This window comes from Anopheles nili, chromosome 3, assembly GCF_943737925.1.
Source record: "Anopheles nili chromosome 3, idAnoNiliSN_F5_01, whole genome shotgun sequence".
NCBI classification, from domain to species: Eukaryota; Metazoa; Arthropoda; class Insecta; order Diptera; family Culicidae; genus Anopheles; species Anopheles nili.
In genome coordinates this window covers 12,833,184-12,858,792 of record NC_071292.1, presented here as the reverse complement: position 1 = coordinate 12,858,792, position 25,609 = coordinate 12,833,184, and the positions used below count along the sequence as shown (strand labels likewise).

General features: G+C 50.8%; 1 protein-coding gene across 1 annotated transcript in view; it reads right to left on the bottom strand.

The window, feature by feature from the left end:
- The window catches only part of LOC128722789 (dual specificity tyrosine-phosphorylation-regulated kinase 2), a 52,807-nt gene extending 27,994 nt beyond the window's left edge, over positions 1–24,813 (bottom strand). Inside the window, exons 1-2 of the mRNA XM_053816470.1 lie at positions 24,739–24,813; positions 23,739–23,825 (exon numbers count right to left, since the gene is read on the bottom strand). Coding sequence (XP_053672445.1) covers positions 23,739–23,825; positions 24,739–24,813 — 162 coding nt within the window. The remainder of the gene's footprint in view (positions 1–23,738; positions 23,826–24,738) is intronic.
- Positions 24,814–25,609: the final 796 nt, after the last annotated feature.

Genomic DNA, 25,609 nt, shown 5'->3' with positions numbered 1-25,609 from the left:
AACGCAGCGAGACAGCAGGCTCCCAGTTGACTGCCGTGCCGGCGATTGGTGAGCATTTTGTCTGCCTTCTTTAATTTCCTCCCTCGTGGGGGTGTTTTTTTTTGTTTTCCTTTTTTTGTTTGTTTTTTTTTTTTGCTCGGTAGGGTGGATTTTGCAATCGCGTTTTGAAGCAATGGCAAAAACAAAATTGTCGCTTCGCTCGATGGCCGCGTTTTTCACGCCCTCCCATCGAAGGCGCGTTGCGTGGCGGTGTGCGGCCGCGAGAAAAGCGAAGGGGGGTGGGGGGTGTTGGCCAATAAGGAAAACAAACGCGAACTCTGCTCTACAAACATCAATTCGAAAATAAAAAGCAAGGCGATCGGGCCCCGCCACCATGACAGGTGTTTTCGGTGGGAGAATGAAAATGGAAGCCAGCGTTAGTCTCGTGGGACCGTCTCACTCTGGCAGGAGTTTGATGTGCTTTTGCTACTTTGAAAATCCCTCCATCGACACCACCGTCGCGGATGGGTTCGAGTGAAAGCGAGAAAGCAAGATATTTTCCTGTTGTCGGATTGGTAACGTACCGGGAGCTGCTTCCGTCGTCTGTTCAGAAGATGCGAAAAACTGACTTGATGATTGAGGAAATTTGCACCTCGTTCAGGGAGAGCTAATGCCGGTGGGGTTTTTTTTCCGAAATCCACAACGAACCAGACGCGTAAAGATCTCCTTTCGAAGGTGCTTGGCGAAAGCCATACAATGTGACAATCGATTCGATTAAATTCTCACAAACATTCCCCGTTCGGAAGGCCTCAAGGCGTGCTGACGAGCGTTGTCCTTCCTTCACCGATATACCGATCCTTTTTAAGGCCATTTCCGCCCAAAAGGTGCCCTCTCTCTTTCGCACCATTTCGCAGCGTGCTTTCTCTGTTTCTCCCGTGCGCTTTCGCCGTTTCACGCCATTCGCTGCACAAATTGCAACGTGCCTCCCCGGGGGAGCCGATTGCAATCTGATTTTCCTTCGCCATATATTTGTCAGTTGCCGTGACGACCCCCTGGGGCAACCCCCTCGCTAAAGGGGTGTCTTTTTGACTCCATCTGGTGACCATCGACGACGACAACGAAAGCAGAAGCGTTCGACGATGGAATCGATACGCCAATCGCGTCCAAAAGAAGGTCGCCTTCGCCGGCTCGATGCAGTCTCACCCGACGCTCGAAAACAAGAGTGGTACATTTCGAGGTTTTCCTGCAACCCCTACGACGTGCACGATAGTCGGAAAATCCCTCACATCTAGCCGAACCGGGCCGAGGACGTCCGCCACGAAACCAACGTGTTCCACTTAGCGCAACTTGTTCCGCAGCAGTAGTACGATCTCATCATCACAGAATCCCTCATCACATGCCGTGACTCACCACTATCGGCCTCGAGATGGGCCAATTAGCGAAGCGGAGACAACACTCATGAGTCAAGCGACAACTCTCGCGATCAACAATCGATCGTTGCGCGAAATGGCATTGATTCATCGAACCCGTGGACTTTGTACTTCCTGAGAAGCGCTGGAAGTTCACCGACGAATGCATCTACAGATATGTCAGACTGTTGCTGAGCAGCGAGCGTCAGCGACAACAAACCCTTGCGTCACGCTTAAATCAACCCAAACACACGGACCGGTCAGGGGTTGAACGATGAAGAAGCGAAGAAGAGCAAACTAAAAAACACCCTCATCCCCTAAATCGTGCGATGTGCGTGCGTGTGGATGCGTGCGAGTGCGTGTAACATTGAAAAGCTATTTTCGGCAGCCAGACTGTCGGTGTCAGGCGCGCATCTAGACGTACGCGGTGAACTATATTTAGGTGTCTCGCGGATGCGGACGAGAAACTCGTCTCTTCGAGAGACACAGCGAATGAAATAGTGAGAGAGAGAGGTCATGCTGGTTTCGAAATGAAGAGCCACTTCGCGGAAACATCGCGCTTTTCCGCAAGTACACCCCAATCTCGTGGGGTAGGTCTTCCACCGTGGGGTTGCACTTCCGTTATCAGATGCATGGGGGAGAGCTATTGTTCGTGAAAATCCGATTCATCATCGCTTCGATGACGGTGTAATTGATCATGTCCACAGGCTGCTCGACAAGCAGCCACGGTGGTGATCGAAAACCGGGACCTCAATCAGCGCGTAAATTGACGCTAATATCTGTTACAGCACTCACCCTTCGCCACGATAATGCTTGAAACGGTACGCGAACCCAGCCGGTTTTGAGGTCTCCACCGCGCGTACGCGAGTTTGACCGTGTTGGCCCTCGTAATATAATTTTAACGCGGCTATTTTTGGCTTCCCGTGAGTGTGCGTTTTTTTTCTTCTCTCTCTCTCTCTCTCTCTCTCCCTCTTGCTCTCGTGCTTCCTCTTTTCGTTCTGTATCGCAGTTTGCTTGCGTTAAAAATTGTATCACAAAACCGCGGCCACTGCGTCTACGGTTCTCAGGGAAGCAGCGAAAATGCAGCCGAATGTAGGACGCGGAACGGATTACGAGATATGCATCCGGCCCAATCCGGTCCCGGGCAGCTTCAGCGTTCTCGTTATTTTTTCCTAACCTTAGCTTGGGTCTCGTCCAACGACTCGCGCGAGCTGCGTTCTGTGCGCCTTTACGCGACATTAACCACCAACTCGCGGGGCCGATAAGTTCACGCTAACCTATCCGGTTTCCGGTTTCGCATTCTCGGCATCCGCGGCGTCTTGGCTGCGTTTAAATGTCAACCGATCGGAAATCGAACCGTATTTAATGGTTTTAATTGTGGCAGGCATTTTTATTTCATTGCCACGCAGTCTAAATGGGGTGCATTCTACTCGCCCGCGGTAAGAAGTCACCGGCGTTCCATGAAACTCTTCTTTGTTTGGTGTTCCTCGACGCGTGCGTGCGAGCTTCGTGCCCTGGATTTTATCTCCGACAACTCCGGGCATCAACATCCCGGTTCAGGTTTGGGGCAGCATTACTGCACATCCGTACATACCATCACGGTCCCATCAGTGGCCCGATTGGGAAAGGCTTTGTGCGCACATCTTCCCTTGCCAAGGTTCCAACATCGTATCTACATGACATGAGCCATGAGCTAGTGCATTGGCTTCTTCTCCAACCCAGCGAGGCTTTGCTCTCGTTTATCGCCTCGTCGATGGTGCGTTGGCCTAACGTTTGTCTGTCTATCGGTTCGTTTAAGGCCAAGACGAACACATTGGCCGTCTTTGTGGGTGACGAACGCAAGGGCCAGGTTGTTTCGTTATCGTGAAAGAGAGCGTCACCTCGGTGGAAGCGCTGAGTGGCGTTGATTCTTGTGCCTGTTGGTGCCGAATGTAGTTCATGGACGTGCCGCGTACCGCCTTTGAGTCTAACGCACCCCTAAATCGTCGTTCACAGAACCCAACCAAGGCACATAAACCTCCCGCTAGCGTGACCCAATTAGCTTTGTGGGAGTCGTTCATTCTGAGGGCTACCTTGGTGATGAGGTGTTTTTACCGTCGGCGTACTGAGTCGTACCAAAAACGATGGGTTCGATGTGTACCTTTCGAAGGGTATTGATGGCTACGCAATAACGAGCTGCGATAACCTAATTTCGCTCGTTTGTCACGTTCGCCCTCGGTGCCTGGATCGGAGACCTTCTGCTTTCTTTGTCATCATCATCTCTCCACCATCGCCTGGGGTCCACAATCACCGGGCATGGTTGCTTCTCGCCCGGGTGATAGATTAGATTTCACCTTCCACACAGATCCCGCACATAACTGGAAGCTGCTTGGGGCCGGGCTCGCGAGATGCTCGGACAAAAAAACGCAATAAAAATAAACCCACCGATAGCCCGTAGACACCACGAACGAGCCCATCCAGGGATGGAGATGGCCCTCGGGCCATATAACTGTACAACAACCCGACACGGCAACTGGGATCGAAAGAAAACACGACCCAAACGACGCACCCAACCCAGCCAGGTGTGCGCCTCCACTCCCGGTAGGTGGCCAACCACACTTCCAGCATCCTTTTACCGGAGAGACCGTGAAAGTAAAATCACTCCCATGTGCACCTCAGGCGACGACCATAACCATGGCCATGGTGCGACGGAGGCTACGGATTTGGTCGTACCTCGTAGGATAGGGTCCTCTGCATCTCCACTCCTCCATCCCAACAACCCAACAACCTCTTTCTGCCCATACCGGAGATGCGGAACCTGATCTCGCGAGTCTCGCTAGGTGTGGAATGGAAGTGCTGGAAACGATGATGGAGACGCGAACGACGACTACACTAACAAGGTGGGCTTGAGCAGAACTTGAAAAACGAGTTGCACTCTATGAATTTCTCGTTTTCCCTACACACACACACACACACACACCCTCATACGCGTGTGTCACGTCCCTCCATCTCTACGTAGAGTTCCACCACCCTTTTGAGTTGTTTCTCCTAGTTTTCCTCTATTTACTTTGGTCTTCGAGCGCATACGAGATGCGTCTGGGAGTGAAGAAGAACGATGTCTTGGGCCCTGCATTTCGCTCTTCAGCCCTAAAGCTCCCAGATGGCAGCTGAAGAGCATCTTACCTGCCAACGGCGAGGGCTCTACGGCAAAACGCCCCAAGAGCTACCCCCAAACGGGTACTTTTCCGTAGAAGATGCGCTTTGAAACATCCTCCTCGTAGACGCAAGCGTTCATAAACTGTCGCCAGATGTTAACGCAGTTTCGGGCTCTAATTCACTTGATTAATATTCCAACCACCAGCGATCGGCCCTTTCGCCACCGCACAAGGTTGGAAGTTCACGTGCGGTTCAATTAGGACGCGTAATTTCTCCATTTTACTAGCCACCGCAGGCTCAGCGCGCTCGTGCGTGATTTCTTCCCAAATTAGCTTGCCCACAGCCAGCTGGCTTGACGCTTTTCTCCCTGCCATTGGTACAGGCGTGGCAGCAGTTCCTTCACCCAGGGCACCCTTTCATTAGGGGCCTTCGCTTGATCGGCGATCGGTTTCGGTGATTGGCCTCGCGTGCGATGGGCGAATGGAACTTCACGGAAAAGAAACGGCCCCCCGGTGAAGGTGAAACCAATCCCGGAGGCTAATGCTCTTATCAATCAACGCCTTCGCGGCGATAGAGTACGGTCAGCGTTGTGTGTTTGTTCCTGTCCTGTCTTTCCCATCTCGCACACCCGAGCTGTGTGCGTTATCGAAAGCACTAATTAGCACCAGACCGTGAACTGGCCGTCCAAGTGGCGACTTTCCTATCTCAATCGGTCAACCAGCCCCATACACACAGCTCGCCGAGAGTTTGTCCTTCAATTGGCCGATAAACCGGCGATGGCGTCGGCGTACATCCTTGCCTTGTTGCGGGTTTCCATCACCCCACGCGAACTGCCGCTCGACCGCGTTAATAAGTCACCAGAGGACTGGCTCGCTACCAATCACTCTCAATTAGAGCTCAAGCCCGGGTCTCCATCCCGGAGGGCGTTCTATGAATGCCAGGGCCTCAGCTCGGGATGCTCTTATCGCGCTTGGTCCAGGGTTTCTTAACCTCACTCGCGATCTCCCATGACGCGTTCGTTCTAGGAACAGCAGAGGCAAACGCCTCTGCCAAAGGTCTGCTGCTCGCTCGCGTGTTTCCACGGCGGTGTTCGAAGCGACTAGCGAAAAAAAAATGCTCCAACCCAATGACCAGTGCATTAGAGCGCACATAGGGGTTGGGTCCGTCGAGTGTCCGGTTTTTCGGGACGACCCCAGCGCGGGGAGACACCATTGTTATTTTAATGATCGTAACCGGTTCATGCAAGCACTGGCCACTGGGAACCAAAGCAGACGAGGTTCGAGTCGGGAAAAGAACACAAAAAGAGAGAGAGAGAGAGAGAGAGAGAGAGAGAGAGAGAGAAACCGAGAGCCGGAGAATAAAAGCAGAACCAGAGTCAGAGATCAATAACCCCACGCGAGATCGCCTGCGAGATCCTGAGCCGTCGATCGACGTAGAACCTCCTTCAACACTGTGGTCGGCTTCAGCTTTCCGGCTTCTTGGATGATTCAGCTGCGTGCGGCTTCTCTTGGCGGTTTTTCGTTTGCCTTCGATCGGTCGTCCGTGACCTTCGGATGGGCGGTTGGCCCGACCGGTGGTGCTTTCTGGCGAACCGTGAGCTTCCTCTGTGCGTGGAGCTTTTACGCGGGTTGTGTAATTTAAATTGTGTATTTCGTTCCCGCGTGGCCTCGTACGTCAATCCACCGGTGCGTCTCGTGTTGCTGTAGGTGGACTTGCTTTTGTGGCTTTGCTCACTTGGCGGCGTTCGTTGGTCAACGTCTTGCCGCGAGATTCAATCAACCAGAGTGCTCCAATTTCCCTGGAACGCAATGCTAACACGAAGATCAATTTCCTCTTCGATTTGTCGGTCCTACTGTGGGTTGAATGCCACGTCCGTTTATCCTTGGGGTTTTGCAGGAGCACGGCACGTTCCTGTTCGATGGCATTGGGCTGTTCTTCAGCCACATTTGCTCCTTTGGGCGGTCCCACGCGGCCATACATTTCCCACAATGTCAAGAAATCAACAAACAACCCAATTTTATCGCCAACCGTCAGCAGGAGGGAACTAAGGGAAGGACTCCATTTTGTGAATGAATTCGTACTCTCCCTGCGACAAAAGGTGGCTTCAATTTACTACGCTAACAAAACGAAACGGCAAGACAATGTCGCGGACCGAATCGTTGTTGTGGATATTCTGGTGGAAAAAAACACGGGCTTCTAAACATAGCTACAAACAAATCCTTGTTATTATCCCTTCTGACCGTCAGTGGATCGAGGTCTGAATATTGACCTTCGACCTGCATTCGGCAGCAAATTCGTCAAAGGATTGCATCTGGTTATCGTGCGAAAGCTCATAAACTTTCCTACACCAAAATATGATTTCGCTGTGCAGATTTCGCCTTTCGTCTATCGGGAAAGTTTCACTGTTTATCCTTCCCGGTAAACATCCTCCCGTCTCCGCTTCTCACTTCCCACTTCTGCTCCCCAGCCCAGTGAAAGTGAAGGACTTAATTTCCCTCGCCAAAGCGACTCGTTCCCGTTCCTCGAACCACCGGACGTGCGTTCGAGCGCCGGCGAGTGGAGAGTAAATTTAGATTAGGCTTACATCACCCTCCTCCTGAGGGGCCAATGTTGACACGGTCGCTTCAGGGCACCCTCCCTAGAAGACATCGACACGCACATCACGGCCTCGAGGCAAAGGTGTTTGTTTAAAAATTTTCTTCATAAAGCCCCAGGCCCCGGAGACGGGTTGGCCGAGTAGACGGGTTGAATTTTATGGCGCCGCCACCGCCGACGATCCGTCAAATGAAGCTATTAAGTGATCTGGCGCAAGGAAGACCCGGACGGACCTCGGACCGGTATCTAAATGGGATTAAGTGTGCGCGATCGGTAAGTGGACCCACCAGCCGTACTGTGACGTGCAGTTTCTGCAGGCACGAAATGAAAGTGCTTTGGTAAACAGTTCGCACCGGGATGGTGCGCCGAATGATGATTGACATTTCGTTGCGGAAGGCAGAAAACCTCACCGATAAGGGCCGCAGGGTTAAAAGGAAAAATGTACAGGTCTTATCGTGACCGACCGCAAGCAAAAATGGCGATGCAATTGAGGCGCTTGGATTTGCAAATGGCTTTCATCGCGGCAACAGGACAAGGATGGACTCTCTTTTCGATTGTAACACCGACCGTTTGTTGAGTTGAAACAACTTCAACCCGATTTAACGACCTGTAACGCCGGGTCGGTAACTGCCGACAATTAATTTAATCTTTCGACCCAAAACACACCACCTTTTTGCATCACTCACCGGCAATCGGTTTCGATTGATGGGTTCATAACGCGCCGGTGGCTTCGCAACAGCTCCCACCAACAGCATGCCAACGTTGCTCGCAACTGCGCCGAAAAGCCCCCCAAAACAAAAAGGCGAAAACACACAAAAAACAATCGGACCTACCCGATGATCTAATTGTAATTACCGCTCATCAGCGCAAACAATTGTCGTGCAATTTCATCACTCACGACCTCAAAAAAAAAATACAGAAAAATAAAGACACCCCGAACCGGTGGCACTGCGCAAGCAAAAATCTAAGCCACAAGCAGCGCCCACTGGCGTAAGTGCGCAAAAGCGAGTGAAATCGCGAACGTTTTCCGCGCACGTTGCATCTTAGCGTGCGCGCACACCAACAGAAGAAGAAGCAAAAAACACAGCTGGAGGGAAAAATATTATTACTGCACTGCCGGTCGCTTTCGCAAAGCACCGTGCCACCATCGCGGCCGTTTCGGAAGGCGCTTTTCGCAAAAAGCCCTCCACCGTGCAACGGTTAGTGAGCCGTAGAAATAAGGTCGCGTTTTCGAAGGAAAAAGCAACGCCTTAACGCATCTCGCGCGCGTTCCCAGCACGAGGCCAGCGATCGGTCCACTGGCTGGACGGTAATTCATACATAAGGGTGTGAGTAGCTTCACCAACCCCTACCAGGAGTGGGGTGTTTTTTTTTTCCACCCCTCAATCGCTGGTTTATTGTCTCCGGGAAGATGGACAAACCGCCGCGAGCCGTGAGAATTCGGGACGTTCGTGCACGCACGCTGTGGTGGTGGCGCGAAAATTGTTCACGCTCGTTAGATTTGGAGCGTACCGCGTGGTCTAACGCAGGCGAACGTGGTTGCATCCGTCACGTAATTTGCAGTGCAATGCAAGCCCGGTGTGTCCGAAATGCATTATCGGTGAGGGTGGGAATGCTTTCGGGTTCGAATCGCTGCAACCTTGCCCCGTTTTGCGGGTGATTGTTTTCGTGTTAGTAAAACAGAGCACTGATACTACGCAAAAAGAAAAATGAGCAGTTGGTTCGTTTACGTCAAACGGGCACCATTCAACAGGTTGCAGTCGGCGGATACGATCGATACAAATGCATCGATTTTCCATGGTTTTTTGTGCTACACGTGAGTGAGATGCGCTAGCGATCAATATTCCAGCGATTGGAAATGAATTCAAAAGCGGTTGAGATGCGAAACGAAAGCCAAGCTGGTTTTGCTGCAGCTACGCTGCTCACTATTCAAATAATATTTCCTCGTTTTCTAATAGCCCACCTCGCAGGCTGTTAAAATAAATGTAACAAAGCAGTAGAAAGGCTGCTTCTCAGCTGGTTCCAAAGCAACAAGGAAGAGGAACATGTGTTTCTCTTTTAATTTGCTACACCATGCACTCATTTTCTCCCGGATGGTTCCCTAACGATCGTCCGAGACGCGATCGTGGACACTTTGCGGCACAGAAGCAAAAAAAAAAGGGGGTTCCGAAATTAGTTCCAACGAACGACGCGATAAATGGCAGGAAGCGAACCAAAAGCCCCCAACTTCCAGGGTGATGTGACGAAAACGGAAAAGAAAAGAAGCTAAACCGCGTCCCCAAAGCGCCTCGCAGCTGGTTGGCGTCTTAATCAGGAAGCGTCTCTTTAATGGGCGCGATGGCCGCGCGACACCTGTTTCGTTTCCGTAACCGGTCATTCCGAAACCGACCCGCCTCTCTTCGCTAATTGTGGACAAATTGTGACCGCTCGCTGGTCCACGCTCCCTGCGGGGCTAAGGGCGCATAATTTATAGCCACCCTTTCGCCGGTGCGCAAATCAGGACGCAAAAGAAAGGCAAACCCTTACCGCGACTCACATGAGCCGATCAGCACGCCACAGGGCGGACATCGAGTTATCGAGGCAAGTTGCTGCTCGCTTCCGGCAAATGATCGCCATCGAGCGGTTGCAAATGCACCCCAAGCTCATCTCGTGCACGCACGGCTTTGTGGTGCGCTAATTTATCGCCCGAAGGGCCGGTTGCGTTCGCGCGTTCTGTTGAAACGGCCATAAATTGTCCACTTCCTACGCGGCCAGGCGAACGGCCGGTTTGGTTCGTAGATTGAAACTGAAAGCCCAAATTAAAACGCCTGAGATAAGGTGCTTAAGGGGAAGGGGGAAAAGCTTCCCTGCGATCATGTGGTGGAAATGTAACAAACCGGCAATGGCAGGAAATCTCCAAATCGCGTTGAATTCGGAAACCGAAACTCGGGAAGCGCGAAAACAGAAACGATCTTCGTTGCGTCAACTCTTCTCAGGGGCGCAATATTTTTCCTCCTTTTATGGTTGGTAGATGGACCGGAAAGACGAAACGCCTGTTCACAAGCGTAAGCAACCCCAGCAGGTGGATGTCGGCTTTTCCTTTCGTCCACCAGGGCAGCACGCCTCCTTTCGCATCGCGTTACATATTTATCAAAGAAAGTGAGTTAATCCACTTTTCCAACCAGCGGCAGCGTGCGCTATCAGCGGAAAAGCGTGAAAATGGAACGCCCGGTGGGTGGTTGTTGTTTTTTTTTTTTTTTTTGCTTTTCCACCACTGGCATTAGTTATTAATGGGCGAGCAATTACGATTGCCCAGCGCGAATCAGCGCGAGCACAAACGCAATACACACACTTCATAAATCTGCGCCCGCAACAATATCCCTTCATTACCCATGTCCACCCCATGATCGGCACCCCTCCCACCCGGGGGTGGCAACATAATGGTGATGCATTGTTCTCGGACTCGCACGCACACACTCTTGTCGGTGGGTGAAGGCAAAAACACCCGAGATTGGAAGCATTCTTTTATGTCGGCTATGCTCTTCCTTCCTGTCAGCCAGCGACCAGCAAGCACATATCGCTCGATCGGATGCCCGCCGTGAATTAAACTCTCACCCCGACCGGGTGAAGAACCCTCCCCTCCCTCCCACCATGCACACGGGCCACCCAGAGCATAACGGGACCACCGCCCTTCGTACCGGGTAATGGTTGCGGTTCCGTGTCGCGTTTCGCTTCGTTCGCTCGTGAATGGGCGCGATTGTGTCGCTCTCATCCGCCCCGGGCTGCCCGGAAAAGTGCACCCAAGGTTGACAATGAGCGCCACCCTCTGGCCGGCGGCTCGCTCGTTATGCTTTGCTGATCCCTCACCCTCCTAGAGAGGGGGTTCACCTTCTCCCCCCCCCCAAAATAATGCTCGATCGCACGCGTATGGGTTTGCATTTTATCATCGACTTTACGACCGGTCCGTGTCCCCATGGTTGCTTCTTGCATGATAAGGCACCCGAAAAAGGACCACTCGATCGGAAAGGGGTAACGGAAAGGGGACCGCGGGTGGCTGGAATGGGCGGGGACGAATCTGAACGCGTCCGGTACACGGTCGGTTCCGCACGGCTGGTTGCATTTAAACGCTCATTTACAACGCTGTTACAGCGCCGGTAGCATCGGATGAATTTCACTCGGTCTCGGTTTTGGGAAGGGAAAACTCCCCATTCCCCGAACCGATAGCGCATCGGCCATCCGGCCGGCAAATGGCAAACCACCACCCACCTCCCTTTACCTCCACTACCACCCTCACCCAGGTGCCGATTATATAAATGTGCATGTTTTTTTTTCTCCCCCTTTCTTGTGTCGATTTTCGCCCGCCCGCTGTTAATGTTATTTGATTCGTAATTTAAGCGTTTTCATTGGCCGCGCCGGGTGCCGCTTGAAGCAATTTCCTTCCCCCTCCCCGTGAACGGGGTGGCCAGTTTCTTGGGGTGCGTTTTCTCCATCGCCACCACCGTCGGGCGGTTTGCTTCATAATTTTCGGCCTCTGAAAGCTCGACAATTTTCAACCCCCGTCGTCGAGGAAAAATCCACCCACCCCGGGGGTTGTGTAACGTGCGATCGATCATCGACTTTGGGGGTGGAAAACCACGGATGGGGGGGGGGGAGTGGGCACGAAAATATATCGGTCCCGGACGCGATCGGCCCCCGCGGACTCTTATCGGTGTAGCTGGTGGGCTGGAAAGCGTGCAGCCAGCGGTTGCATCACTTCACCAGCTCGAACGCCGGGGCCATGTCGTGCTCCTTGTGCCGAGGGACCTTGCTCCAATTGATAAAAAAGAAACCATAAGGCTGTACAAATGCTCGGTGCAGTGGCGATGGCGTAATACGCCCGATGACCGGTGCACCGGTTCTGCTCCAGAAACCACTGCAACGACTAGTTGAGTGACTCGTTTCGTCGCTGATTTATCGCCGGAATGTGTTATCAAATCCGGTGGTGGGTTTCCTGCGGCGAGTTTGGCTACTCTCGCTGTCGAAACTCATCGTTCCAATCGATTAAATCTTAACAAATGTGTGCCCAATTCCCCGAGGTTTCCAACCGCACGGTTGTTGGCATCTAACAACTTCACTTTTTGGGGTGCCTTTGGTCGGTGACTTTAGTACAATCAAATCGTTACCTCAGGGTGCTTTGCACGGTGCTTCAATTTCGCTAATTTGTATGCCGATTTTGCACAGCGATTGGAAGCAACTCATCCCCCGGAACAACTGCCAGTCAAAAACGCAGACAAAAAAACGCAAACCACATCCCCAAAACAAGCGTTCGTGACCCGCGGACAGATTGACAAACTTTGCCACGGCATCCGATCCTTATCGCACCGTGCCGTTATGACTAAATGACATCGGAGGGCTCGAAGCCATCATCCGCAATGGCGGTCCGCGTCCGAAGAAAGGTTGCAACCCGTCGAATTGCATTAGTAATTGGGCATAATTTATGGCAGCCACAATCGAACGTCCAACGTTCGTCTTTAGTCTATCACAAGCGTGGAACGACTAGCGACAATAGAAAAAGAAAGAGCGAGAGCGAGAGAGAGAGATAGTGAGTAAAAGAAAGAGAAGGAGCTCGTACGGAAAAATGATAAACAACATTGCGTCTAAACCGCAGAAATCCCCAACAGAGGGAGCGCGATTTGCAGGAAAAGCGTCCCCTAAAGTAACGAACCATCTAAAGCACCCACCGTACGGTTTTCCGGAAGGTTTTTCTGGAATCCCGATCACCTCCCCCCAGAAGAAAAACCCAAGCTACCAAGCCCGAGCCAACCGAAAATGATGGAAGGCAAAAAAAGCCATCGAGTAAATTGTATAACAAGATAGTTAGACAACTAATTGATCACCAAACAACCGGCGACAGATGTGTAACGGTTTGGCGGAACCGAAGGGCGGCACTGTAACGGGGCCGAAGTCCCTTCCCCCTTCCCACGAGCCGGCCGGTTTGGGTTTTCTTTTGCCGCAGGAGCCACGCTTTTCCGGGTCGGGCGAATGTTTTTGTTTTCTTCCGCGCACTAGCTTTCCATTCCCCGTTCAGCGTTGCCTCGTTGGGTTCGGGAAAACGGAGCGCGTTGTTTGGGGTGGCCCAAACATTTACCTCTCCCTGTCACCCCTATTCAACCCACCAACACCCGCCACAGCCGGCCATAAACGGTTATACAAATATATGCACACGAATGCCCGCATAAACGGGTCCGGGTTGCTTTTCACCGTTTTTGTCACTGCAGCAACGCGGCCTCGCGGTGTGGGTGGAGAGTTTCCGGTCGGCATTTTCCACACGGGTAGAAAATTTCCACCGACCGTCTGTGTGCCGGACCGAAGGGTAGGAGAAAGAAAATAGATAAAAAATTTATTACATTCATTACAATCGTCACACACAGCCCGGAACGCTTCCCGACCGCAAAAGGGAGTTCTCGTTCGTTTGTTCGTTTTGCGGGAACCCCTTTTTCCAGGCCCAGAGCTCGGCCCGGTGTGGGTGCGTGTTGGTTTTTCCTTTCTTTCTTCGGTTCGCTTTTCACTTCCACTATCCACGCGGCCGGGCGGGTTTGTTTATACACACGCGGGTTTAGCGCTCGATCGCGTTTTTCCATTCATTTTCCCGCCCTTTTTGGTCCCGCGCTATTCGAACAATTAATAGTTCACGTCTTCACGCCCCAGGGTCTTGGAGCCATTTTCCACATGCCAGACGCACACATGGGCGGAAAGCCACCACCGGACTAGCCGCCGCATGTGTACGCAGACGCTAGTTTACGACTGTTTAGATCGCGACCGCGACCGAGGGTGAAAGTGCCCCCGGTCGCGACTGACGACGATTTGATGAATTGAGCGTACTATTAGAGTAGAACTTTTATGCGGCTTCTCCTTCCCGAAGCCCGTGGCTCCCGACATAAACGGGGGCCACGGTTTTCACGGTTGATCGGTTGCCCCGGGACTGGGTTAGGAAATAAATGGGCCCAGTTACCGAAATCGTTATCAATCACGCCCCGCCAGACAGGGTGCGTCTCTCTTTCGTTGGCCCACGAAATCAGAAGTCGTCGTCGTCGAGGCGATCCGGCAGGGTGCAAGGCACATTCATCGAAATCAATCAATTATGGGGGTCGAGTCGTGCGTGGAAAATAGAGGGAAAGCATTTCGGTGAAGTCGACCCGCACGCATTCGCAGAAGATGCACGAACGATACTGTAACGAGCTCGAGCGTTCACGCTGAGTGATGATTATTAAACTACAATTAGCTGTAAATTTGTGGCAAACGGCCACTCGAGCCAAACAGCGCAGCGCCTCGAATGGTGAGGGATGGTTCTATTTCCAAGCACACAATCACCTACCGAAAATAACTCATATTCCTGCTCATTAATACCTCTAATGGGTCGGCACGGAAATAGGTTTATATTTTGGACATGTTTTCGAAACAGTTTTCCTTTAATTTACGACCCAATCGTGGAGCTCCCACGGCCGTGCGTGAGTCGAAGTCTCCCGCTCGAACGGAACCTGAAGCCTCGCGCGAACGGTCAGTTCTCTTCCGCGACGGACCGCTAATGCCGAAATAATGTCCAGCTACGCGTTCACGGTTCGGCGCAGAGCGTCATACTGTACTGATTAGCAGGAATGTTCGTACGTGCGTTCTCGCCGGAGAATGGGATTTTTTTCTTACTTGCTTTTGCATCATATGAATTTAATATTTTATCGCTCGAAGCTGAACGAAATCCAGAAGAAACGCACAAACACACGAAACTACAACGCGTTTCGCACTTCGTCAGATCGATAAAGGCCTCACAGATTAGGCCATGCTCAACGCGAAAGTGGGACCATTCTTTGGTGGCCTTGTTTCGGAGGAAACCCACGAACGGAAACACGTCACCCTGTGTCTCTGATGGCGCATCACCACCGACACGTTCTCGTGAAGGCACGCTGGAAAAACCAAAAACAAAGGCGAACCATCGCTTCATCTTCACGTCAAGGATGCGAAGACGACGTCGGAAGGAAAATCCACAAACCGGAGGTTTTCGTCCTCAAAAACCTGGCACAATTCTGCCCCCACCTCACGGACCTATCGCAAACAAAATGGTCGTCGAGGACGGATTTGCGTCTCCATGGCATGCTGCGAACCGTCGCCACGGACCGAGAACGGATGCTCAACAAAGGATGCTGTGGGGTTGCGTTCGCTGTGCTCCTTCCACACGCACACCAACACGCATGCACATACCGTGTCACGTCTCCGGAAGCCGTTGGGGCCGCTCGGTCGACCGGGAAAAGCCTACCGAGTGCCAGCTTCCAGCATCATGGTCCTTTCGGGCGTTTTGTTTTTATTACAACACACCAGCAAGCCAAAACGAAACGCAACAACACCACTACTGCTAGCGTTGGTTTCGCGGTGTTGGTGCAACACATACACACACACCGAGCGTTGTGTTTTTCCTGCCTCGGAAAGGATTCCTTCCAGCGCTTGTGAGTGTGTGTCTGCATCCGATGGCTAGCGCACCCACAGGACCTTCTGGTGCGTGTAGTTGTGTGCTATGTTTGCTGCGAGCTATGTTTTGCATGCTGCTGAATGGTGCGCTCACGTTTAGTTTCTTTTCAGATGGCAGTTGGTGTTATTAATGTGTTTTTTTTTTCTTTCTCGCATAGTTTCAATTCTCCCCCGGAAACAGTGGGCCGCATCCGTATCCGCGTGCTGTAACGGCTGGAAAAATCTCATTTCGTTACGGCAAGGACACGGATTTCCCAACCCTCGTATTCACCACACATGCACGTCACGTTCGGGAGTGAAAATGGTGCCCCCCGGGTGCGCTATTATTCTTGCTATTCATCCCACCAAGAAGGCCAGAACACGAAGAATAGTGCGGATGCTGCGGGAAAACTCGGACCCATTCGTAGAGCCGTAGGAAGGGGATGGTTTTCCCAGGGTTTTCCCAAGGTTTTCCCTAGCCCGTGGGCTGCAGTTTGCTTACCTGTGAGCGACTCTTGGTCGTTCCAGCGTCAGGGCTTCTGCTTCGAACGCCAACGGATCAAACTTCCCGCGGGGGAAGATGGATAGCTTTTTGATCTCTAGTTTCGTTCTCTTTCGCCTTATCTCACTCTCGCTCTCTCTCGCTCTCTCTCTCTATCTGCTTTTCTTATTAGCGCGCAATGCTCCCCAGACGCGATGCTATTTCATCAAATGCAGACTGCTGGTTGCGCGTGGTTTGCAGGGGAGCGTTCTCCAACGTTCCTTCTGATTTTATGTGTGTGTTTTCCGTGGCTTAATCAATGCTTGCGCCTGCACACACCGCTCGCACACATTCACACAAACAGATGCACAAACACGCACACGCTGCACTGCACACGGGTGGGAGTTGGGTGGAAATATTGCACACGATTTTCCTCCCGGATTCGCTCGCTTCGTCTGCCCAGCAACGCGATGCTGAGATGCTCGGACGCGCACAGAATCGCTATTTCTTCGGAACCCTACCACTGAGGGGATGCTCGCTACGGCTATCCCGGGCGGTACGAGATTATGCCTGCCCGCACTCACACACGTCAAACACACGCACTCACGCGAACTTGGACCTCGGTCTCGGGGGTCTCGTGTCGGGTTCTAGTATGCGCTCCGTGTTGGAGGGAATTATATTTCCTTTTTTTTATTAATCTTCCTTCTTTTTCTCTCTCTCCTTTCGCTTGCTTTCAGCGCCCTTTTGTGCTAACGCGCGCGCGGCCTGCTGGGACCGTTATTTCGCTGTCGCTTTATCGGCTAGCCTAAATGAACCTACTGACGCTGCGCTTTCGCGGAGGATATACACTTTGGGTCACGCTGGGTCCGAATGCACACCAGCACAGGATGAACGGGTGCTTGCACCACCGGAAAGGATACTCCGAGTTGGTCGAAATCGACGCCAGGGCGTATGACGACGACGACGACGAGCAGGGAAAATCCGAACCGTACCGCACTTGCTTCACGTTTGAGCGTTGGAGCACAAGCAGGCGCTGGTTGAAGCTCCAAAGCGGTGCCGTGCGTCGTCGTCGTTATGCTGCGAGAGAGACCAACGCTAGTGAGAGAGAGAGCAAGTGATTATGCGAGCGAGCAAGAGCCTGCACACGCCGTTCAGTGAACGGTGGCGAGAGCGAGAGCGCGAGTGCGTTCGCGAAGCAAAACAAAGTGCTCTCGCGGATCGGCGGCGGCGGTTTGGGTTTTAATTCTTTTTTTATCTTCTCTCACCCAGCGAACACAGGAAAAACATTGAACTTCCCTTGTTTGCGTACGTCCGCATGAAACGCATGTATGCAGCGAGCGACGGCCTCAGAGCGGAAGAGACCAAACAAAGAGCGGTTCTCGTGTAGAGAGAACCAAGAGAGCGAGAGAGTGAAATAACGTGAGAGCGTGAGAGGAACTGTATGCAACATGATTCATGTTTGGGTCGATGTATGCTTTGCAACTTAAACCGCTCGCAGCAACAGAAATAAGAATAGAGAATTTTGATTTAAAAAGCCCTGTAAATATACTGAAAGTTATTTATTCCTTCATTTTACAGTTGCATTTTATATCCTTTGAATTTTTGCTACACGAAACAGATCTTAAACATTATAAATAACCGAAATTTCTAAATTAAACGCTATGAAATCAGATCCAGCAAGATCTGCTTGAATGACTGACGTGTACATGCTCCTTTAGCATTTGATCACACTGTGCAATTGAAGTGGCCAAGCTCTGCTGTATGCGGTTAGAAATATTACTAAAGATAAGTCATTCATTTGCTACTTTCAACATAAAATAAATAATAAATTCTTTTGTAGTTGTTAAGGTGTTTTTTAAGGTATATTTCTGCAATAATATACTATGTGTATCATTTTAGAAGTAAAAGAACCGAATATCTCCCTTTGGGTATCATCCTATGAACGGTGAATTAATTCAAATTAAATGTGATGGAATTCTCAACATACAAATCATGATTTAAATGCATTGTTTTACAGCCTACCATGGTTTGAACAAAACAATTGAATTAATTTGCTAGCAATTGAACCATAAAAGAAGAATTGCGTTAGAAATAAAAACCTAAGCCAATAACGAAAAAATGCACGCCATAAGAACACGTTGCACGGTGGATGCAAGTGCAAGGAAGTAATGAGAACCGTAATTAAGTACCGATTCAGCTTAAGCTGCAAGTACACAGTGTAAACCTTCGGTGTGAAGCTAACAGGATAATCATACGGAGGATGTTTTACAACAAACACGTGAATTCCTGCGTTAAGATCGAAAGCGAGGACGACCAGTTCACCCGCACCACCCACGCGCATGGTGAACTTTCGCAAATGTAACCCCCAGCCGGAATGTAACTCCATGCTGCGCCGTACAAGGCACCGCCAACGGGTCCATTTTATAGCCGTTCGATTGCGATTGCGGTTCGGAAAGAAAAAATCGCTAGACGTGTACGTCGTATTTTTTAATGACATTCCAAAACGCGTGTGAGTGAGGGGTTGGCACATACACACGCCCGGTTCAAACCCAAACGAAAGGAAGTAACACGTTGTCCCGCGTGTCCATTTTTGATTGGCCGGCATCAAAATCCCACCCCAACTGGAACGCTAGAAACTGCAAAAGAACAGAACGCACGAGTGTTCCAACATGTGCGTCCAACTTTGCCGGCGATTGTTTGACTTTACGTCCGCACGAAAGTCGGAAGTAGCACCGTCGGCTTCAGCACGTGTCATTCGACGAAGCGAAATCTCAACGCCCATCAAAACCACCCCCAGCTTTGGGGGTAGCTATTTCCGTATCGTACGTAAATTTTCCGCACCTTTCTTTCTGACCGAGAGACGGTTATAGGGCGGTGAGTGTAAGCCACCTGACAGCCCGCAAATACAACGCACCTCACCACACACACACAGTAAATCGCATAAATGCAGCCCCATTTCACGTGGGGACGAAATCAGGCGCATGTTAACGTGCGCTGGTGATGGCGCATTTGCGTAATTAGGGCGCCTCCTCTTCCGGTCTTACGGGAGGATGCACCCGGGTTTGGTCGAAAGGTTCATCGACGCCAAACAGGATTAACCAGCCCGTATGAGGGAACCTGATCCGGTTCCGTGCACGTGCAAACGTGGCACGGCCACAATGGGCACATTTTCCGACCGACCATTCACGATTGCACGACAATGGGCTGTTGCCTTATTGTGTTCTTTGTGTATGATTCGAGCGGAAGAGGTGGTCTTTAGGACGCTTACAGCATGGTTGCTGCTTAGTAGGAAGGTTGATGAGTCATTCACTCGGTCAGGAAAACTCTTGCTCCGTTACTTTTGTGAGTAGCAGCGTGATTTGTTCATTGTTTGGTCGCGTTCATAATTTTCCTTGTTTTAATTCGTTTTAATTGTTTTATTGTTTGCGAGTTATCATTTGTGGCATAAGAAATATGTGTTAGATCTTAACTTTGGGACTTCATTATGAGGCTCAACTTTGTTTTACTGATTTTTCCCAAAATTTCTTCATATATTCTTGTACGCAATAAGCAAACTAATAAAACTATTGCACTAATAAAACTATTGTGATGAAAGGTCATTACACCGACAGCTCTCTCTAAAGGTCCTTAAATTGGACTCGTGGATGTATTTGGCTCCATTTGAGCTTACCCTTATTTGTCTTCCCCATTGTACGTCTCATTAACCAACAATTTAGCAACGGCATCACCTCATTTACAGGACTATCAAAATCTCACCATGCAACGTGCTGAGGATTTTTTCTTGTGTTTAATTCGCCACTCGACAAATCCTTTCCACACAGATCGAAATCACCCTCACGCCACACACCACAATCACCGTCGAGGTGACGAACGAAGTCCACGAGCAAGCAAAAAAGCCTTCGGAAATGTTTCACTCCTCTAGAACAGCCGGCGCCCCGAGCTTCCGGTCGCAGGAAACGTGCATGGCACATCGATAATCAAATTAGGCCGAACCAAAAACCAGGCCAACCTCAAGCTGACCGTCCGAAGCGTGGTGCAGCGAGCTCACGGTCGGTGTACTGGTCACCTCGAGCCACCTGACCGAACGAAATGGCACACGATGGCCCCCATTGCAAAGGGAGGTGACCACAGTTGTGGTCGCGTGTTGCAGCGTATGATTTAGGAAGCCCTACACGGACGGCCCTTTCCGGGTTGCCCTTTTCCCGGTGCGCCCAATCTCGGTTATTGATGATGGTTGGCTTGCTCCGTGGCGGAGAAACATGAGCATGCTCTAAGGCACGTTCTGCCGCACGAAACACGAGCTCCTGGACGCGGTCCGGCAGAAGCGAACGATAATAAACGCACAAGTGCGGACCCGCAAAGAGCACAGTCTGTCAGGGCGAAGGTCACGCACGGCCGGAAGCCAGCCAGCGAAGGATGACTGGTGGCGCGTTTTCGAAACATCTCCATCCATCGGTTGACCCCTCCGTCGAAGTAAGTGTCCCGATTTGGACAGTTGCCCTCGGTGAATGTGAAGTATCGTTACCCAGCCACACTGCCACGGTTCAATGCGATCGATCGAGCTGCGCTTATGGCAGTGCGTTTCGATCGCTGATTTACCGCCCGGTCAGTGCTACCGGTGCTTTTTTTCCATTACTTCTGACAACTCTTTGGCATGTAGAAATTGATGCAAAAAGAAAGAGAGGGAGCGAACGTGAGAGAGTGGGATAATCCGCGCACAAGGATATTCTAATTGCACGCGGTTGTGCGGTTTATTGTTGTCTGGCACATTTTTCACTCTCATCCCCTCTACAGGCTCGCGTTTAATGGATGGACCGCGTGCCCATACAAGGGGCAGACCGTGGTAGTGGCGTTAATGACGAGGAAGTAAGTGTGTCGCACTTTATGAGGGCGCATTGCTGGCGCGCTTGAACTGGAGAGCTCACTCGTAACGGTCGAGAGAATATTTGCAACATGCCTGAGATACCTAGCAGTCGATTAAGCCACTATTCCACTAAAGGGTGTAATAGAACTGGATTAACTGCAATGCAAAATATGCACCGCAAATGCACCGCATGCTCCTGGCTTGAATGCGGAAGTTATGAGGACAAGTTTGGGTTCGCTTTAGCGCTTTGATCACTCTGCGAAATAAAATTTTGACAGCTTGCGAATTTCTACCCGACCTTTAGGAGCTGTGTGCCATATTAGAGCCATAAAAGAGGGGCTCATAAATCGCGCGATCGCGCAGAAAACCTTTCGAATGTGCTGTAAAAATGGCTCTTATTGCGCGCCAGTTTCACTGCTTAAATCAATCAATTAACCCCACCGGGACCGGTTCGAAAAGCCTGCTGGAAATGGAAAACGACACCAGACCAGTGAAGCAGCTCGGGCGGATCGATCTCAAGTTCGCGTGATCGTGAAATCGAAAGTTTTTCGAACCAAAATCAGCGCTCGCGATCGAAACGGGGAGGCAGTGAATCCTCGGCCAATGCGTTCGGAAGTTGTTTCCGCGCTATCCACGCGGAAGACGCAGCTGACGTCAGGCCGGTGCCAACCGGCCGAGATTGGCCGCGGAAAGCAGATGTGATTAATTAACGTAAAAGGCAGATTAATTGCACGGTTTGTCGATGGAGCCGAGCTCGCAGTGACGTGTGCGCACGGGGTGAGGGATTCCGTTTGAAGATAACCGATTCGAACCACGCTTTATCATATTTGGGAGGCAGTTACGCATGCTGGCAGGATGGAAAACGAAAGTTGTTTCCTCATAACGCTGCCCGATAACGGCGGTTGGCCGTGTAATGGCGCATCAAGAGAGGTGAAAAACGAATTAAGTCTCCGCCTTTGCACGCCGATCGAAGAACCCGTCCGTGGGTTAGACATTTTCCGGGCGGCTCCACTGGGGACGGTGGAAACTCAAGAACGAATCCGGACCACCTTGCGCTGGTCGTCGTGGTCTAATCAATATTGTTGTAAACAAATTAACTACTTTCCAAGCTCCACCAGAAATAGATACTGAGCGGCCCGGGAACGACCGAGGGAACCTTTGGCAAGCGACACGACACGGGACTCGGAAAGTTTCCAGTTTGCAGATTTCCATCCAAAGGACACCGAAGGGGGGAAAAAAAGTAGAAAAACACAAGCCACGGCTGAATGGCACAACTTCGATCGCGACCCTACCATACCGTTGCTCTTTTTATCACTCGAAACCTTCACGGGAGGGTTCGACTGGCCGTTCCTGTCGAATGGTACGACGATTCGGCTTGAAAGTAAAACATTAAACCCCGAAGCTAAACGATTGTTAACTTTTTTTAATGACAAACTTTTGCCACGCTCCGGCGCTGGGCGGGAACTTGGGGCCGGGAGCTCGGTCACATTGTGTGTATTTTTTTTTCTTCCGTTCCTTCGGTAACCTTTGACTGACGCACGGAAGGAAATCCTTGTGAAAAGTTTGCGCGAACGTAAAGTAGGGATGGTATTTTTATATTTTGAAAAAATGAATTGTAATGGCTTTCTGTGAATGGGGTTGATACGCTATCAGTGTGTTGCAGAATAATAAATAATGCTGATTAAACAAAGTCACTGTCAGATGCATCTCAAAACGTCCTCGATAGCCTGTTTTTGGAAAAATAACGAACAAAACGTAATGTCTGAAGGATGAAAATTATAATTCCATTGTCATCAAATAACAAACTGAGGTGTCAAATTTCCACATTTTCTAGGTGAGTCAAAACCTGCTTAATTGAGACGAAAGTCAATTAACTCAATGAGGTATTTAGCTGCCAACCTACTTTGGCAGTACATTTGCCTGTAAGAACGGTTGAGTAAAACCTGCCCAAGCCGCTAATTAGTGCCAAACATTCCATCAATATTCATTCGCCAAATTCTCACCATCACACGTTCGTTAAATGTCCGCAAAATGGACGCCCAAAACCGACCAGCCACAATTCGTTCCGAGGTTAGTTCGAGGCGATAATTTATTCCACTCCTTCACGTGGTGCGATTTGATCGAGCTCGCATCTCCATCGCTCGCCTCGCAATAAATAATCATTTGCATAGCTGATGCGGTTTTCACCGAAACCCTGAGCCCGATCGCAGCACAATGGCTCTGCTTTCATCAGGCGCATCATTATGCTTCCGCTGGGGTGAATTTTCCCAAAGCGTCAAACTCGATTGCCAAAAAAGAAGCACACATCCGCATGTGAAGGGTTGAGAGCGTTGTGTTGTGGGCTATTCTCGTCCGAAACCGCGCCTCAGTTGCCGCAATTTCCGTCAGTTTCCACCCGCCCGGGAGGCGAAGAAAAAAGTTTGATTTGTGAATGGGGAAACTTGTTCAACCCTCGGCCGTGGCCTCGCGGGCCAAAATCAAAACAACCCCGCGGGCAAAGAAAGTGTGCCCGATACCGGAACGGCGGAAGCGTCATCGGAGCGACAAAGACGCTTCGCGAATTCACAGCCACCCACACCCACGTGCCGGCCTCTGCGAAGGACACCACCGGTTTACGGTTGGGTGGGTTCGGCCGGCCAATGTCAACATAAATCACCCACCCCCGAGTTCGATCGGGTCGATCAAGGGGTGAGCTAGATTGTTGAGGCTCGGGAGGACGCAAGGACGATATTGTTCGGCGAGTGGCACTGACCGGGCGAAGATGACGGGTTGACAGGTGATCGGCCGGACGGTTAAAGGACGAATGGGGACGCGAACGAACACTTACCGCCGGGCAGAAGAGTCGTCGCAAAAACACGGTCACAAAGTGCTCGGAGAAGAACTGGTACACGGCGTAGCCCATCAAGACCTGCGAACCAAAAGGAAGAAAGCGATTGATTAGTTGGATTGGCAACCTTGAGCTGAGTTTCCTAATTGGTGCATTTTCGCAGGAAGCTCTTGTTGTGCGACGATAGAAAGTTGAGCTTTTTTAGCTTTAGCATTTCAAAACTTTTTAGCATCATTCCTTTTGTGTTTCTTATGTCGATGGTTGATTCAAAATGAATACCGTTCTAATTGCACAAATACCATCGATAAGTTTAGCTATGTAAATGGGCGAGTAGTTTTCCCTCATACTGAGAATATGAATATCATTTTAAAGCATTTTGGGAAAATCAGTCATTAATATGTCACTTCTGAGATAAATAGAGATACAACGCTTTTCCATGTCGAATGTCCATAAAGGCAGCTAACGGTGCTAATAAAATAGAAACAAATCGCCAGAAATGGCGTTGACTGACTCGTGCCACGCTTAAACATGCACATACATCGATCGTGTCCGGTCTCACAAAATCCCGTTCCTAGAACAGGCCGTCTCAAGAACCACCGTTTGCAAACAAACAACACCAATCGTGGCCACGATCGCTCCAGCCTGCACCCTCGAATGACATCCCTGTATGGGCCCTTCACAGCCAGCGATCACGGAAGTACACACCAACCACCGGCGATCATCGTCCTAGTAGACCTTTGCCCAAGCAAGTGGGCCATCATCACGCCATCGCCACGATGGTTAGGCTTGGCTGGGCTTGTGCACTCGCACTCTGCTGTCAATCGCCATCATCTCCCATTCGACGTATCACGTTTTGCGCGATATCACGATCCGTGACATCACGCCGTTGTTTACTCGGCCCTCAGATGTACTGTACCAGGCCGATTGATCAGTCCGGGCGGTTTCGGGTGCGTCGCAGCACAAGCTTCAAGGCTTGTTTACGCCCGATACTCACTTTCAGGTGAAGCAGGAAGCTGCAAATTTGCCCGTATCGGCTAACCGGCGCCTCAGCGCTCTTGGGATTATTCATCAATAACTGCTCGCGGTCAAACACACTCCAACACACACGCACACACAAAACGCACCCGCGGCTACCGAACTACGGACTCCCTGCACTCTGATGACGCTTTGGTGCGTTCGCCTGCGAGAAGCCGCGTCATCCAGCGGTTCGGAGTCAACACTTTCGATCCCGCTGCCGTTTTTTTTTTGGGTACCCGGACCAATCCTTCCAGGATGCGCCGGGGTTCCGATGCGTACTGAGGCCACGCGTAGCGTCCACTTGGTCAGCGTTTCGAACCGGGGCGCGTGTGCGCTTAGCAAGGACAAAACGTGCGACACGAGAGAGAGAAGAAAAAAATATATGGAAAGCCACCCACCGTCCGTTGGGTGTTGTGAGGTGCGAGAATTAAAACGAACGGGGGACACTCGCTGGTACGGTGGAAAGCCCATTATACCGGCAAGAAAAGCACAGGATGCCATCGGCACACGTGTACGGGGTTGGTTGCTTGTTGTAAGGAAGGCGTTCGATGGGTGCATTGAGTGCAACTGCCCTTGAGCATAGTGGACGTGAAGTGATGGTCAAAAGAGGAATGATATGAGCGGCAACAATAGCAACATTTGTTGGCGAACAATTCTCCACAAACAGAAGCACATTTTATGGATGTTCGAACATAACCCATTAAGCAGATGTTGGTACCTTCCATAGCAACAAATGGCCATTCGATGCTCAAACCGATCGCTTTTGTGCCACTCGTCTTTTGCAACCGCAATCGAAAGAAAACACCGCAAGACAATTAGCATTATTAATTGACGTTTTTTTTTTATTT